Raw genomic sequence first — 16,331 nt, 5'->3', positions numbered from 1 at the left:
TTTTATCATTTGGTTTCTTTATTTTTTGCTTTTAATGTGAATTTTTGTCTGCCCCAAGTGTTTTACGAAGCATCATTCATTCACTCCATACCACAGACTGTGTAAAGAAGTGGACTAAGTGAGTGCGCGTCCATGAGCACTTCCTATTTGGGCTGGAGCAGGTCAGCTATGTCCATTTATATGCTCCATTGTAGCCACAGCTGCCCTGGGGTAGACTAATAAAAGCAAGGCTGCTAATCTGCACCACTGGCCTCTACAAACACCAATCAATCACATCATATTCACAAAGCACAGGTCACTGCCGCTCACTGCAGTATTTAAGGAGTCTGTACAAAACAAGTCCAACCCTTTGAGCATCACTGGACAATGTCAGTCGTATGGTCAGTGCAGCTGAATTATACACGACCAGTCAAAGGTTTGGACACACCCGCTCATTCAGTGTTTTTTTCTTTATTGTTACTACTTTCTACATTTTAGATACATGGAAGATACCACATATATGAAGCAAGATGTGTGGAATTATGTAGTAAAGACAAAAGTTTAATTTGACAAAGGATGGCTACTTTGAGGATTGGAATATAAAATATATATATCTAAAAAAAAATTTAAAAAATTTGTTATTTAATGTTTAAGAAGAAGAACAAGAACAAGATGAAGAAAAAGAAAATATATATCTAAAAAATAATTTAGTAGTTATTTAATGTTTAAAGAGCGGAAGAAAATGGATGGATTAATGTTTAAGAAGAAGAGGAAAAAGACCAAGAAGAAATACATATCTAAAAAATAATTTAGTAGTTATTTAATGTTTAAGAAGAAGACAAAGACGAAGAAGAAGAGGAAGACGAAGACAAAGAAGACGAAGAAGAAGAAGACGAAGGTTTAATTTGACAAAGGGTGGCTACTCTGAGGATTTGAATATAAAATATACATCTAAAAAATAATTTAGTAGTTATTTAATGTGTTTTCTGTGCTACATAATTCCATATATCTTACTTTATATATTTGACGTCTTTCATATGTATCTAAAACATAGAAAGTGGTAAAAATAAAAGGCAAAAAACATGAATGAAACAGTGTGTTCAAAATTTAGACTGGTAGTGTATATCTTAAAAGACTGTTTGCTACAGTGCAGTAAATACATTAAAAACAGCACATGTCTCAAGCCCAGATGAGTGGAAAAGCATTATGGGTTCTTGTCCTTAAGACACAAGCAAAGTAAAAGTAACTGTAAAGTAAAATGCACAGTCTCTTAACAAATAATCTCTTCACAGTGACTCAAAATTGCATTATGACATTAGAGAGACAGAGACAGGGTTTGAGATGCTCCAGACAGCAGTGGGAGGTCCATAAACACTAAACACACACATGCATACACAGTACACACACACACACACACACACACACATGCAGCACATGCACCATCTCCCTTTAGGTTATTGATTCTAAACTGCAGCTGAACCCTGCACATCGACGTCACTGCACCTCTCCACCTGGCTCCTATAGATATTTTTAGTTTCCGTGGCTAATTAAACTAAAAACAAACATCGGTTGTATCGTTTTTGTTTGGGTTTTTCTACTATCAAAGAACGAAATCAGCCCTAAACAAATTCACCGTATTGATTTTGTGTCGTATTACCCATCCTTGTAATGTCAAATGAGACTATTTAAAAGGCGGTGCAGGATATAGTCATGCAAACGTCAATACAAAGTGATCAGCCACTAATTCAGTGTACTTAAGAAACATGTAAACAACAGCGAAGTCCATGTTCTTTGCAGAGACAGTGCGATAGTAGAGTAAGAATGATCTCATGCTCGGCTGCCTTTAATACTGCTTAGGAAAGGTCAGTGTTCAGATAGCATTTCAACTGTCTGTCTCATTCTGTCGCTCCATTTGTTTTCCATTTAATTAAGTTAGATGATATTTAGCGACATATGGTTTGGTCGTATGAAGAAATGAAGACTTGGGCCTGAGGCTGGGCTGAGGACAGAACACACATGCACACAGATGCAGCACATTTAACCTTGATACAGTCATATGATAGTCCACAAGAGCAGGCCACAGAGACAGAAAGAGGAGACAACCACACCCCACTGTAACTCAGATGGAAGCCGACTGCACAAATGCACATATCTGATCTGCAACTGTGAATTTAAACTATGGAGGGGTTTATATTTTCAACCAGGCTCCAAACAGGCTCCAAACAGGCTGTAACCAGGCTCTAACCAGGCTCCAACCAGGCTCCAAACTGGCTCCAACCAGGCTCCAAACAGGTTCTAACCAAGCTCCAACCAAGCTCATACCAGGCTCCAACCAGGCTCTAAACAGGCTCCAACCAAGCTCCAACCAAGCTCCAACCAGGCCCCAAACAGGCTCAAACCAGGCTCCAACCAGGCTCTAAACAGGCTCCAACCAGGCCCCAAACAGGCTCTAAACAGGCTCCAACTAGGCTCATACCAGGCTCTAACCAGGCTCCATCCAGCCTCCATCAAGGCTCCAACGAGCCTCCAACCAGCCTCTAACTGTATTTAAATTGAAATATACCCTAGGCCCGAGGTGCCCAAACTTTTTATCATCAAGCTCCTCAGCAGAGGGGCAATCGGGGGCCATAGACTGGTGGACAGTACAGAGAATAACCTGTTATAAATGTACAAATTTTAATTAGATTGCACCACCAAACCTTTATTCAGGCTTAGATTCTCAATAGAACACACTAAATAATTGATATTGGCAAAAAACCTGCAGTAAAAAATGCTGTTAAGGTAATACGGGCCAATTCACCATGAAATCTGGGGGCCAAGAAACGTTGATTTGAGGGCCGCTTTTGGATCTCGGGCCATAGTTTGGACATGCCTGGTCTATGTTTATAAATGAAACAGAACTGCCAATGTTGGAGTAGGATTTATGAACTAAAATGATCATAATGAGCCTGGACATTGAAACACATGGAAAAGAAACAAAACAACACTATAACAAGAATAGGAAAAATACAGTTTTACCTATAATATTGCATATACAACCTTTAATGTACGTCCTTATTGTTTGAGGTACCTAAGTACAGCATCTGCCTCTGTATATAAATAGACTGTGCACGTTCTGCTGATGCCAGGTGCACACTTCATATACATACACATTCTGTACTATCATAAACTCTACTTTTCTATTGCAGGGGCCTTGTTCAAAGCTTTGGAAACAGCAGTAACGCCACAGAAATTTATAGCGTTCACTTATTCTGTTTGAAATGCAGCCAGGTCCCCGGAGAAAAAATATGACGTCAGTTTCCCATATTCATAAATAAGAACCAAGAAACTCATGTATTTCAACAGTGATCTCACCGCAGAGGCAATCTATTCTCCACGCATTTTAATACGAGCTCTGCAGGTCCATTTAAATAGACTTTATGATGAGAGTCTTAAGTCAAATTTATCTGCATTTATCTGTCAATCTTTCTCCCCGTCTCTGTCTCTCTCTCTCTGCCTCTCTCTCTGCTTTTATTTCTTTCTCTCTCTCTCTCTCCCTCCCTCCCTACCTCCCTCTCTGTCTCTGTTTTCTCTCTCTCTGTGTCTCTGTTTTCTCTCTCTCTGTCTCTGTTTTCTCTCTCTCTGTGTCTCTCTGTTTTCTCTCTCTCTCTGTCTCTCTCTTTTCTCTCTCTGCTTTCTCTCTCTGTTCTCTCTCTGTCTCTCTCTGCTTTCTCTCTCTGTTCACTCTCTCTCTGTTTTCTCTCTCTCTCTCTGTCTTCTCTCTCTGTTTTTCTCTCTCTCTGTTTTCTCTCTCTGTCTTTTCTCTCTGTCTTCTCTCTCTGTCTTCTCTCTCTCTGTCTTCTCTCTCTCTCTGTCTTCTCTCTCTCTCTGTTTTCTCTCTCTCCCTGTTCTCTCTCTCTCCCTGTTCTCTCTCTCTGTTTTCTCTCTGTCTCTCGCTGTCCCCCTCTCTCCCTCTCAGCCTCCCTTTCTCTCCCTTCTTCTCCCTCTCTCTCCCAATCCCGCATTGAATCCTGGCATTGTCATCTTGGAATACGCCCGTGTCATCAGGGAAGAAAAAATCCATTGATGGAACAACCTGATCATTCAGTTTATTCAGGTGAGCACAGACTGTTGCTGCACCTGGACCGGACCAACTGCAGCAACCCCAACATATTTAGTTTAATCCATGTGGCGACTTGTTTTTTGGCCAGGCAGTGAATTTATAATAATAAAAACTAGACTCTATGTGATTCATTCCAGTGAGAGGAGCATCAGGGCTAATCCAGACTCCAGACTCCGGAGCGCAGGGTACATTAAAACGAAGGCGTGTTTCTGAGAAGTCTATTGATCACAGGCCACACCCACCGCCCTCTCCCTCAGCCCCACTCCTGCTGACGGGAAATATAGTCATAAGGCCGCAATCAATTATTAAGATGCTTTTAATGTTCATTTCAAACCACCTGCTCTGCACAAAGCATGACAGAGCAAACGTCTGCAGCCCGTACGAGACTCCCTTTACGATAATGATTCATTTACGTTAATAATACAATTGGCAGACTTCCTAAACTACACAATCCAAATATATTTTCCAATCGAATGTCTTATTGTGGGTTTTGTTACCGCACACATCTGTCGTCTCCTGTGCAGCAGTTCTTATATTATGGCACAGGTTTTAGGCGAATTCCTGAAGAACTGCGTCAACACTCAAAACACTCCACCTTGTTCCACCTTGTGATGTCACGTGGTGATACAAGAAGCGCTTCACGGTCCATTTAAACGCCGTTCACCTTCACTAGAATCGTTTGGATGATTTCAGCCCTGGAATTGCTGAATCTCTACTGAACAAAAGGTTAAAAGCGCCGTTAATTTGGAAACTGCGCGACACTACATGACATCACAAGGTGGAACAGAGCGTTTTGAGCTTTGGAGAAGTAGCTAGAATAATAATAGCATTCCTCAAACATGTGAATGAAACAAAACACAACTCCAGGTCTGTTTTTTGAGGCGCTGAAGTATCAAAACGCTGCGATAAACTGTGTTAAGTTTTATCTGATGTTCTCGCTTCCTCCTCTCGTCCAGTGGGAGGTGTCAGACAGAACGTGGAGTACTCAGTGGGATTATACAGCCTTGTGGTAATGTTATGTACTCGCTGATGACAAATATAGACTCTGGGACACCACATGTTTTTTTTTTTAAGAACAACATGATACAAGAAACACATCAATGTTATCATCTGGAGTGTACGAGCTTTGGATTATGACAGTATTTCAGAAGCAGGTTCACTGTTACCATGCAACTATATTTCAAAACAAGATATTTTTTCAGTTTTGTCTCATGTTAACTGTTTTTTTTTTTATATTTTATTAAAGTAAAAAATATATACTGTATTTTCTGGACTATGAGTCGCAATTTTTGTCATAGTTTGTCCAGGGGTGCGACTTATATGTGAAATTATTCAAATATATAACTTCTTGTACCAGTGTAACAGCCATCTATTTCCAGAGCAGGTGGAGCTGTTCAGAAGCGACACTGAGGATGAAGAATTCAGTGGATTTATTGATTTGGACTGAGATCCAGAGTAAACTTGTTGTGTTCTTTATCTGTTTAACTGTTAATATCTTACGTTAACAAACCAGACACGTGTTCAGTTCTGTCTGTGCTTCATGTCGCTGAATAAATATAAATGTGTTACGTTAGCGTGATGTACTGATATTCAGCCTGTTGTTCCACATTTTATTATTATTATTATTATAACTTGACTTTAAAGATAAAATGTTTGTTCTTGGTCTTGGATTTTGTAAAATAAAGTTCCCCCAAAAATGCGACTTATAAATGTTTTTTTCTTCATTATTATGCATTTTTTCTGGTGCGACTTATACTCCAGAGCGACTTATCGACCGGAATAAACGGTAATTTAAGACGTAACGGAGAGAGAAATGAATAAATACAAAGAAAATAGAGGAAACAGATGAGAAAGCAAGTGCAGAAACCAAAATATCTATCTAGTTTATCCAAGGGCTTTGCGAAAACGTCATTTTTATCGTAAACAGTCGCATTTTTATACAGTGCAGCGCTTTTTTTACCTTCAAGGCACACGTTCATACATCAAGTGGTTAAGTGTCTTGCTCAAGGACACAATAACAGCGTTCATCTGTGAGCGCTGGACCAATGATGATGATGTCAACGCCGAGACTAGAATTAAAACCGCCAACTTTCAGATCAGGGGACAAACGCTCTACCAACTGAGCCACTGTCGCCCTTATCTCCAATAAAAATAAATCTTTTTAATCACTGCACTGTCAATCTAAACATCCTGCTCTGCTTTAAATGAACAAAACAGCGACTATCACCAAAAGCCGCTCTAACTAATAACACTGGAGTAAACAGGTGTGTGTGATTCAACAAAAAAACACACACAAAAATCACGTGTAAACACTCACTAACCAGCCCAGTGCGCTAAACAACACAGCTGTGGTCCAAACGGTTATGTAACGCTCTGAGGTGAGTGTTACAGCCCCGCACATCCACACAGACCCTCACACACACTCGTCTTTGCCCCTCTGTAGTCGCTCAGGAGTGTGTGTGTGAGTGTGTGAGCCCGTCTAAAGAGCTAATGTAATGAAGGCTCCATTAGGACGGCCTTCCTGCACAATCCCATCGCCCACATCCCACAGGAGAAAGACAGACGGAAAAGACAGAGCAGCAGCTGAGGAAGAGCAGAGGAGAGTGTCAAAGGTGAGGAGCAACTTGGACCGCTGAGGAGGGGGAGAGGGGGGAGAAGAGGGAGAGAGGGGAGGACAGAGGAGGGAGAGAGGGGGGAGGACAGAGGAGGGAGAGGAGGGAGAGAGGGGAGGACAGAGGAGGGAGAGGGGGGAGGACAGAGGAGGGAGAGGAGGGAGAGGGGGCAGTACAGAAGGGGGAGGTAAGGAGAGAGAGAGAGGGCAGTACAGAGGAGAGAGTCAGACAGGGTCATAGGTTAAGCTCACATTGATCACTCCAGTTCCATTATGTGATTGGTTGTTACTGGTAGGGCATCTGACATAAAAAAAAATCTATGCAACTTGAGCCGACTATGACTCCACTGCAGGTTTCACCAAAATGATTTAGAATAAACAACAGTAACAGAGATGTGTGAATGACTTATTCAGTAAAATAAAAATACCACAAGATTATCTTCCCTCTGGAGAATATTACTACTACTACTACTACTACTACTACTACTACTACTACTACTACTACTACTAACAATAACAAGGTGAAGAAGTAGAAAAAGACGAAGACAAATAAGACAAAGAAGAACATGAAGAAAAAGACAAAGACGAAGAAGAAGAAGAAGAAGAAGAAGAAGAAGATGAAAGAGACAAAGACGAAGAAGAAGAAAAGACGAAGAAGAAGAAGAAGAAAACAAAGACAAAGAAGAAGACGAAGAAGAAGAAGATGAAAGAGACAAAGACGAAGAAGAAGAAGAAGACAAAGACGAAGAAGAAGATGGAGACAAAGATGAAAAAGAAGAAAAGATGAAGAAGGAGACAAAGACAAAGAAGAAGGAGAAGACAAAGAAGAAATGATAATAACTTAATTTGTATAGCACTTTTCAAAACATAACAAAGTGCTTCACAAAATAAAAGTCAAACTGATAAACATGAAAAAAGTGACAAAAAATAACACTCAAACACCCCCCCCCCCCCCCCCCCCCCCACACACACACACACACTGTATACTGTATTATTGACAAAATGTATTTTGTCCAAACAAAACAAAAAAAACTGTATTATAAGTTTTTTTGTTTGTATTTAAAAGTAGCTACAGAGTTTGCTGACTTAATCTCTTTTGGGGGACACTCTCTCACTGAGGACGCCCTGTCCCCCTGTGAGCAGCCGGGAGGGGGACACAGTGAGGAGAGTCTGATCTGTGGAATGGAGGGAGCATTTGAGGACACAGGTGGTGAGTATGTCATAAATAAGAAGGTGCCAGGCTGCAAAGAGTCTCTTTTAATTTGCCACTGATGCAGCCACTATAGTTGATAAATGTGTCTAAATCTGGTCTTATCTTGTTTTTGTGGATCCAGTTTGTGTTTTGTGTCGTGTCCTGTGGGTTTTTGCATTTTCAGCAAGTTTCATGTATCACAGAATATTTTACAAGCCAAATTCAGGATTCTTAGTTCTTAAAAATAGCTCAAACTAAATATTAATGTGTCTGCGTATGTCTTTAAGTTGCACTATGTAACTTTTCTGGGGGGAAGGCCACATGTTTTTAAGGTATTTTTGAGCAATAAATACACCTGTAATTGATTAAATTCACAACAAACAAGTTTAAATCTATAGTGTGGAACATTTCAGGCAAAGCAAATGTAAATGAGCAGATGGCAGAACCCCAAAAAAGCTACAGTGCACCTTTAGATCCATCTATTTAAACACAAACGTATATTCAATCTGAGAAAGTGCGATGGAACAGAAGTGTTATTATCCCGACTGTCCTGAAGTTATCTCTGCAGTTGCCCCAGACAGCGCCCCCTTAAACAGACAAGTGAAGGACGGGGATGGGTCCGGGGGTGTCCACAAAGGCGGCGGAGCAGACTGGAGCTGTATTCCCTGACAACAGCGGTAATGCTCAGTGACACGGGTCCACTTTGCTCACACACAGACACTGGGCATCGAAGTGGCCATTTTTTCTACTGCAAAAATCACACCAGAGACAAGACAGTGCAGTATTTTTAGCCCAGGAAAGAACAGACTCACATCGTTTTGATCCTTTGTCACTCCAGCAACTTCAACTGGCTCTTAAAAGCATTTACAGTGTCTTTTCTTAAACAACTAAAAGGCCAAGCGTCTTCAAACGGTCAAGAGACGAGGTAAAACTAGGCCTGAAGTTCGATACATATACACCAAATCATTAAAAAACATAAAGTGCAACATATAAACAGCCAAATGAACCAATAATTAGCCATAGAAGTTATTTATTCAACTCTCTGCAGCTCAAATGTTATCGTTTTGCATTAAAAAATATGATAAAATCTTGCCACTATTGCAAAAACATTGTACACCTGATAAATACTGAGGTCTAAAATATATAGTTCCAGCTTTTTCACCGTGACAGGCCTGGGTAAAACATGTAGATGCACTGGGTAAAACGTCTAGACACTGCCAACGCTCCAAGGTTTTGTTATAACACAGATCTCATATTCTCCATTTACATCTTCAAACTGTACAGAGCTCATACTAACAAACTCCTGTGACTGGATGAGATCAGAGGCCCCACCCAAAGACCAAGTGTGTGTGTGTCTTTGTGCTTTTCTGCCTGCTCTGACTCTGTGTGTACGGCACGAGAGTCCATTACTGAAATCACATTAGCCTGAGAGAGCACGAGCAGGAAACAATCTACCATCCACCATCTCCTGACTCCAGTCATCAAATACACCCAGTCCAGGAGCATTAAGACTTCACCTGCTGCTCACGTTTCATAATTACAGACACCTGTGATGAGCGGAATCAGCAAAACTCTTATACATCAGGTTATGTGATCCACACGTAAACACTGAGAAGACCCTGATGTGACAGGGCTGTGTTTAAACACTGTTACAGTCACAGTTACACAGCTACACTGTAACTCTCACGTCAAGGCCAAGTGTCCAAGCTGAAGGTGTCAAACTTATAAACACATGCAGCTCTCACTCACACCAGCCAAACCTGGTCCTAACCCCATTAACGTCAATTATCATCTTCTGTGTCAAAAGAGTCGATACTGAGCTCAGTGTGGCCCAAAGCCCATGGACATGTGAGTGTAACAGGGACAATCAAGTGTATAACTTTGAATAGTTTATTAGGCCAGGCTAGTCACGCATCCGCTCTCCAAGGTGATGGAGAACTTGGTTTAATAGACTGTAAAACAAGGATCTGGCCACTTTAGCTGTGCCTCTCTGCAGAACCAGAGCCTGTTTATTTTGACCACTCCAACAAACAGCCCCCAGACCTCTGCATGTATGAAACATGTCATTTACACAGATCTACATGTATGAAACATGATATTTACACAGATCTACATGTATGAAACATGATATTTACACAGATCTACATGTATGAAACATGCCATTTACACAGCTCTTTGACATAATATCTATTTCATAACATCACATCACACATCCCAGTCCATTTGGACCGTGCTGAGCTAAAGGATGAGCTAAAGACATGGATGTGTGAGAATAAGACACCGCCTCAGACCTTCCTCCTCCAGTGAGCACCACAGTCTGACTGGGCTAATGCAGAGAGAGGACTGCGGACACCCACCTGCCGAATCCGGCCCTGGTGAAGAGGAGCGGGGGGCCCACCCTCCGGAGAAGTGTTACTGGAAGAGGCCATCTTCAAGTCCCGGTCAGAGCCGCCGCCCCTGAACAGACTCTCCTCGGATCTACTGGACATGATGCCCGGGCTCAGTGGCTCCTTCAGCGGCTCAGTCTGCGGCTCCTTCAGTCTCTGGGTCCTTGAGCCGGGGCGAGGGGTGTCTCTGTGCGCCTCAGACTGGAGCAGGCTCTCTGGGGCCCGGGAGCATCGTGCACAGTGCGCACAGCTGCAGATCAGGACGTGTCCGTTTGGAGAGATGCTCCTGTGCTCTGCTGGAGCGCGCGTGTGTGGAAATGTGAGCGCGCCGCAGATGCGCTTCCCCGAAACTCCGCAGGATCCGTGCTGCTTTCAAGGACCGTAGGAAACGTCACCGACACTGCCCAGTAGAGCGAGAGGGCTGGACCTGCCACTGAAGAGACAGAGGCTAAGAAAACAAAACACAGTGAAGGGCAATATGACACAAAAACACTAGTACTATCTGAGCTAATTAAAACAAAGTATTATATCCACCGACTGCCTTCATAAAAATGTCACTACTCAAAAATAAAATGCTCCGTAAACGCAGCTCCGCATTCAGCGTGAGACTCTGGTCCTCTGGAAATGTGGAGCTGATGCAGAGCAACCTCCCACATGTAGAGACAAACACCACCCCTTATCTGTTTGTCTCCTTCAAATGGTAAAAGTTTGACTACTACTAAAACCAGACCTCTTTATGTGCAGAACAAAAACATTTAAAACCCTGTAGATCTGCTCCACATTGATGATACTGGAGTGGAACATCCAGCAAAACCTTGATCAGAGTAAACACAGGCCTAACGACATCACAATAACACTTTTTGTAGTGTTAAAAAAAGAGCATGAGTAAAAATATAAAACAAAATCTTTATTAGAATTTGATATTTTCACACACTATGAACGCATCACTGAACTGTTTCCAAACTTAAGAGCACATATTACAGCACCAGTCAACAGAGTCAAACGCAGTAAACAGATAAATGTACATTGAGAAAGATATGAACACGTGTAGGGTTTTATTTTGTGTCGTTTTTTTTTTTAGTTTGCCAGTTGGTCCACAGGTTCCTGACTGCGGTTTGACAGATGAGCCTCAACAATTTCTCCAAAAAGACTCCTCTTCAGTAAGTTGTAGGCCAGTGGGAGAAGCTGCTTGATAATTTTATGAAAATACTGGAGGAGAAAATATATTATTATGATTAAATATATTATAATTACTAGCGATTGAATGAATTACTGGTACTTACGTGGGATCCGTAACAGAATAGGTCCATTCCCAGTTCGTAGCCCATGCCGTAGTCGCACTCGTCATTCGCAAACTGCACAAAAGTGATCATCTCCTGTATAGGCCCAAACGCTTTAATTCGTTCTTCGTCAGTTTTGGCTTCAGCGATGGCTTTGCAGATCTTCTTGAGCGCAGCTAAACCAGCAAAACGCAGATAATTCATACACTACTCTGCAGATAATTCACCGGTAAAGCTCTGAAAATCTTACCCACACAGAAAGCTTACCATCTGTTTCAGGCAGTTCTCTGTATCCGACGTCATTCTTATCGACAGGTACGACTATGCCTGCACCGTGGAATGTTTTGGTGACCACCTACAAAATGAGTTAATAACAGGGTCTTCGGTAATCTATTACACAAACTAAATTCTCAAGTAACGTAACAAGGTCTGTCACCATAACACATCTGGAAGTACGATATTTTGCTCAAGGAAAAGTATAAACGATAATGCAGTTGTCCCTCACTATAACGCGGTTCACCTTTGCGGTCTTGTTGTTTCACATGCTTTTTAATTTTTTTACTGCTTATGAATGTACATTGTGTTCTGCGTCCTGATTGGCTGTTGGACCGTAGACCATTGTCCATCCGTCTCCTCTGTACCGTGTCTCCTGTTCAGTACAGAATGTGTTCAGACAAATTTACATAAACGTTGGATCGCAGTGTGACTCAAGTTTTCGTCCCGACAAAACCCACAATGTCGACGAAACGAAGGACGCCTACGAAGGTTTGAACTTTGTGTTTAAACAAGAGAGAAATGTGAGAAAATGTTAATTCCTGTGTGAGAAAAGTGTATAAAGTGTGTGGTGAGGGGTTTTACAGCCTTAAAAAATATACTAATTGTAAAAAATAAAGCTGATACTTCGCAGATTTCGCCTATCGCGGGTTATTTTTAGAACGTGACCCCCGCAATAAACAAGGGACCACTGTATTGAAACTAATTTATTCCACTGATACAGCCTTAACAACAACAGCCATAACGCAGGATTAATTTCCCAGGAAATTATTTTCTAAATCTACAATATTGTTAAAAATGATGAGCTCCAACAAGTTGTAATGGGACATATAGTTATTTCTTCAACCTTCTACAGAATAAATCTCATAAAATAGCAAAAAAAATAAGCAACAATTTCCCAGTAGTGCAAAGAAATAATACACACGATAAAAAATATTGTTCCCTCTGTCATGTATTAAATGATAAGTCGATATAGTGAGTATTGTGACAAGCCAAAATGTAACCTTTATTTTGTAGATGAGATCAGTTGTGTCTGTACCTTCTTATCTCTTTGCTTCATGTCTTTGGTTTTCTGCTCAAGTGAAAACCCCAGAATCTCAGCTTTGTCTTGTAGCTTCTCCTCGAGGCTTTCCAAATCTGGCTTCTGGCTTCCCTTTTCTTTCTTTTTCCTCTGAATATACAAACTGATGACAAAGAAATGCATATTGGTTACCGTGTCTATCGAGGTGCAGTGGTCAAGTATTTGCCCACTAACCCAAAGGTTGTACTGCTCAATTAAACAAATAACAAGACTATTGAAAATGTACTTACTAAACAGCAGCAAACACATTTTCTCCCATCTGTGTTATAGTGCAGCCTTTCTTGGCATCATTCTCACCCACAAATGAGGGAAGTGAGTCTGGAGTATCTCTGTCAAGAAGTACAGTTTGCACATTAAGTTTGAACATTTACAGACAAAATATTCAGCCTTTACCTGTAATAGCCGAAGTGAAGCTGGCTGCAATCACTTCGAATTATAGTTTGAAATTCTGGTGGATCATAGAAGTATCGACAATGAAGATTTAAGTTTGGTTTGGTCTTTAGTTTTTTGTGAGCTCCAGCCAGAACGTCAAAGGGACCAACCAGCTGTAACCCAAGTGTGTCTGTTAATGCACCTGTAAAATAAAACTATATTATAGACTAGATATTCTATTAGAAGTACTTAGGTGGTAGTATTTGGCATGTACCACGGGGGTTGTCCGGACAGAGTTCCTTGCAGAAGTCCCAAAAGTGATACAAATCTTCAGGCATTTCAAGACTGTAAAGTTCTTTCATTTCGTCGCGTTGTAGAGACGTTATTGTTGATGTAGACACGTCCTTCAGTTCATTCGTGCGTGCTTTCTTTAGTTTTCCATTCTCTGTAAAGCAATCCTGCAGAACAGAGAGAAATAAATATGACAGGCTGGGTTCATCATACAGTATGGGATGGCTGGTATAAATAAAACTGTGAAAAGAGCAGGTAAAAGGGTCCATTTTCGACTGACAGGAGGATCAGTCATAATCTGAGGGACTTCGGTTGGTGTACGTTTTTGCCTTATGCGATTTAAAAGCACGGTTTTCTGTATTTTAGCTTAAAAAAATGACAATATATTACCTTTACTGTTGACATAGGGTGACCAGATGTCCCTATTTACCCAGGACAGTCCCAGTTTTGAGCCATTTGTCCCATGTCCCAGAGGATTTATCCAAAACCAGTGATTTGTCCCAGTTTTATACAAGAAATGTCCCAGGTGTCCCTATTTTGACCCTTTTGATCCCTGCCAACAGTAAAAAGGGGACTATATTGTCAAATGTTTTTGTTCAAATACAGAAAACTGTGCATGAAAATCACCAGAAAACAAAAAACTTCACTCAGTTGTAATGATAGAAGTTTGTCATGTTATACACTGCTTCACAAGTGAGAATGTTGTTAATTACAGGCTGTTTTCACAAGTTTATCATCACCAAACACCCTCAACCCAGTGTGTCCCAGTTTCTAACTTTGAAAATCTGGTCACCCTGTGTTGGCAGGTATCAAATTGCTCAAAAATGGGAACACCTGGAACATTTCTTAAACTGGGACAAATCATTGGTTTTGGATAAATCTGCTGTAACAGGGGACACAGGACTCAAAAGTGGCACTTTCCTGGGGTCAATGGGGACGTTGGGTCATCCTGCTGGTGTCCAGAGTTAGGACTAAACCAGGACTAAACATGGGGAATCAGCGTTTCAGTTTTAAGCAGCTAAAACCTGAAGATGTGAGAGAGGCCTCTACTTGGACAATGTTCAAATCCAGGCTCAAAATGGTTCTTTTTAGCTGTGAATATGACTGAAAGGGTTTTACTCTGCATTTTTCTCCTTTAACGTTAATTTTATGATGATTATTTATGTTTTTATTTGTTATATTGTGATTATAATGTCTTTCTTATTCTGTAAAGCACTTTGAGTTACCAACAGTGCTGTACAAATAAACTTGTCGTGTTTTGGCCAAGACATCAATCAATCTAAAGTTTTACTGAGCTCATACGAAGCATACTATAAAAAGAGGTTATGATACACCGTTAGAAAGCCAAGTTATAAGTTTATATGAGTGCAGTGGATGACAAAGAGGCGCACACTGCAGCACTGCCATGTTGCCGTGTGTCCACTGCGGACATCACACAAACACAACACAAACCATGAAACCTTCTGCTAAATGCGTCCTCTAAACATCTACACACGCCCAAACATGTCCCTGCGCTTGATTTACCTTTAAAGCAAACATATTTTCATTCACAGGCGTTTCGGGGCTTGCAGAAATTACCTGAATAGATTTGTTTTTTCTTTTTGCGCGCCCCGCCATGTTTCCTCTGCTCCGGCCTCTACTTCCTCTGCGCTCTCCCTGACGCCTCCAGTAGAACTCTCAGTGTCACGTGCGCTGCTGCCCCCCACAGGCCAAAGGGCGTACTGCACCCGACCAGAAAACAACCAGAATCACAAGAGTTTTATTGCCTTTGTCAGTGAAAACAACTCACAAACTAGAAACTTGCTTCGGTGATAAAGTATAACATAAAAAGTCTGAATAATAATGTATAAAGAAGTAGAAATATAGCTGTTATAATAAAAATATATACAACAATAACGTCAGAACAACAGTGCAGAAAAACAGGACTGATGCTGGAGTCATTTAGGGGTGGAAGGTAACAAAATACAAGTAAAAAAGTGCTGTACCTAAAAATATAATCTTTAGGTATCTGTACTTTACTTAAGTACATTTTACAGTGGGTACGTTTTACTTTGACTTCACTACATTTGAGAGCTGTATCTATACTTTCTATTTATTTTTTTAACTGGACTGAAGAGTAAAAGGTACTTTTCATATCATTTGAGGAGTTATTTTTACTATTTTTGGGGTAACATCCTACATTTTTGAGTTCAGTCTTCAGCTTTGAGCGAACAAAAATAAATGCACAAAATTCATAAGAAAAATTAAGAAAAAATAGATAAAAATTGATTTTTATTGTTACTGTTAATCAATATATTTCATTTTATTTTTTAAAAATCAATATCACTACATTTACACGTTAACAAATTAACAACACTGTCACGGTTCCTGTTCTGCTCTCCCTGCGCCCTCGTCTCCCTCCTCCCTCACCTGTCTGTCTCCGGAGCTGGGCGGAGTCCTGACTCCTCCCACGCGCACCTGCTCCCCATCAGCGCAATCAACGCCACCTGCCGCGGATAAGAGGGGTCCGGACGAGTCACTCGGCGCCGGAACGTCCGCGTACTCACGTGATTATGCTCTTGGCTTTACACCGATTTGGAATTCTGTCTGCTCTGGCTTACCGGAACCTTGTCCCCTTTTCCTCCAGGAATCCGCCGGGAACCAGCTCCGGACCTCCCCAGCTCGTGCACCTCGACCCTGGTAGGATCCTGTCTCGCTCTGCTCCCCGTACACCTCGGTCCCTCCACGGCTTCGCAACCACGCTCCCCAGCTTCCATGGTTTTT

At 41.3% G+C, this 16,331-nt stretch overlaps 1 protein-coding gene across 1 annotated transcript; it reads right to left on the bottom strand.

Moving 5' to 3' along the window:
• Window positions 1–11,161: 11,161 nt before the first annotated feature.
• On the bottom strand, window positions 11,162–15,220 carry LOC117378119 (histone PARylation factor 1). The gene is made up of 8 exons (XM_033974664.2): window positions 15,147–15,220; window positions 13,552–13,735; window positions 13,299–13,479; window positions 13,136–13,234; window positions 12,864–13,008; window positions 11,819–11,906; window positions 11,555–11,727; window positions 11,162–11,480 (listed from the first exon to the last, which is right to left on the bottom strand). Exons 1-8 carry the CDS (start codon window positions 15,183–15,185, stop codon window positions 11,349–11,351), a joined length of 1,041 nt encoding a protein of 346 aa, XP_033830555.1. The 5' UTR covers window positions 15,186–15,220; the 3' UTR covers window positions 11,162–11,348.
• Window positions 15,221–16,331: the final 1,111 nt, after the last annotated feature.

This window comes from Periophthalmus magnuspinnatus, chromosome 1, assembly GCF_009829125.3.
Source record: "Periophthalmus magnuspinnatus isolate fPerMag1 chromosome 1, fPerMag1.2.pri, whole genome shotgun sequence".
Classification (NCBI taxonomy): domain Eukaryota; kingdom Metazoa; phylum Chordata; class Actinopteri; order Gobiiformes; family Gobiidae; genus Periophthalmus; species Periophthalmus magnuspinnatus.
Note: the sequence above shows the minus strand (reverse complement) of the source record. Positions and strands in the feature narration are given on the sequence as shown.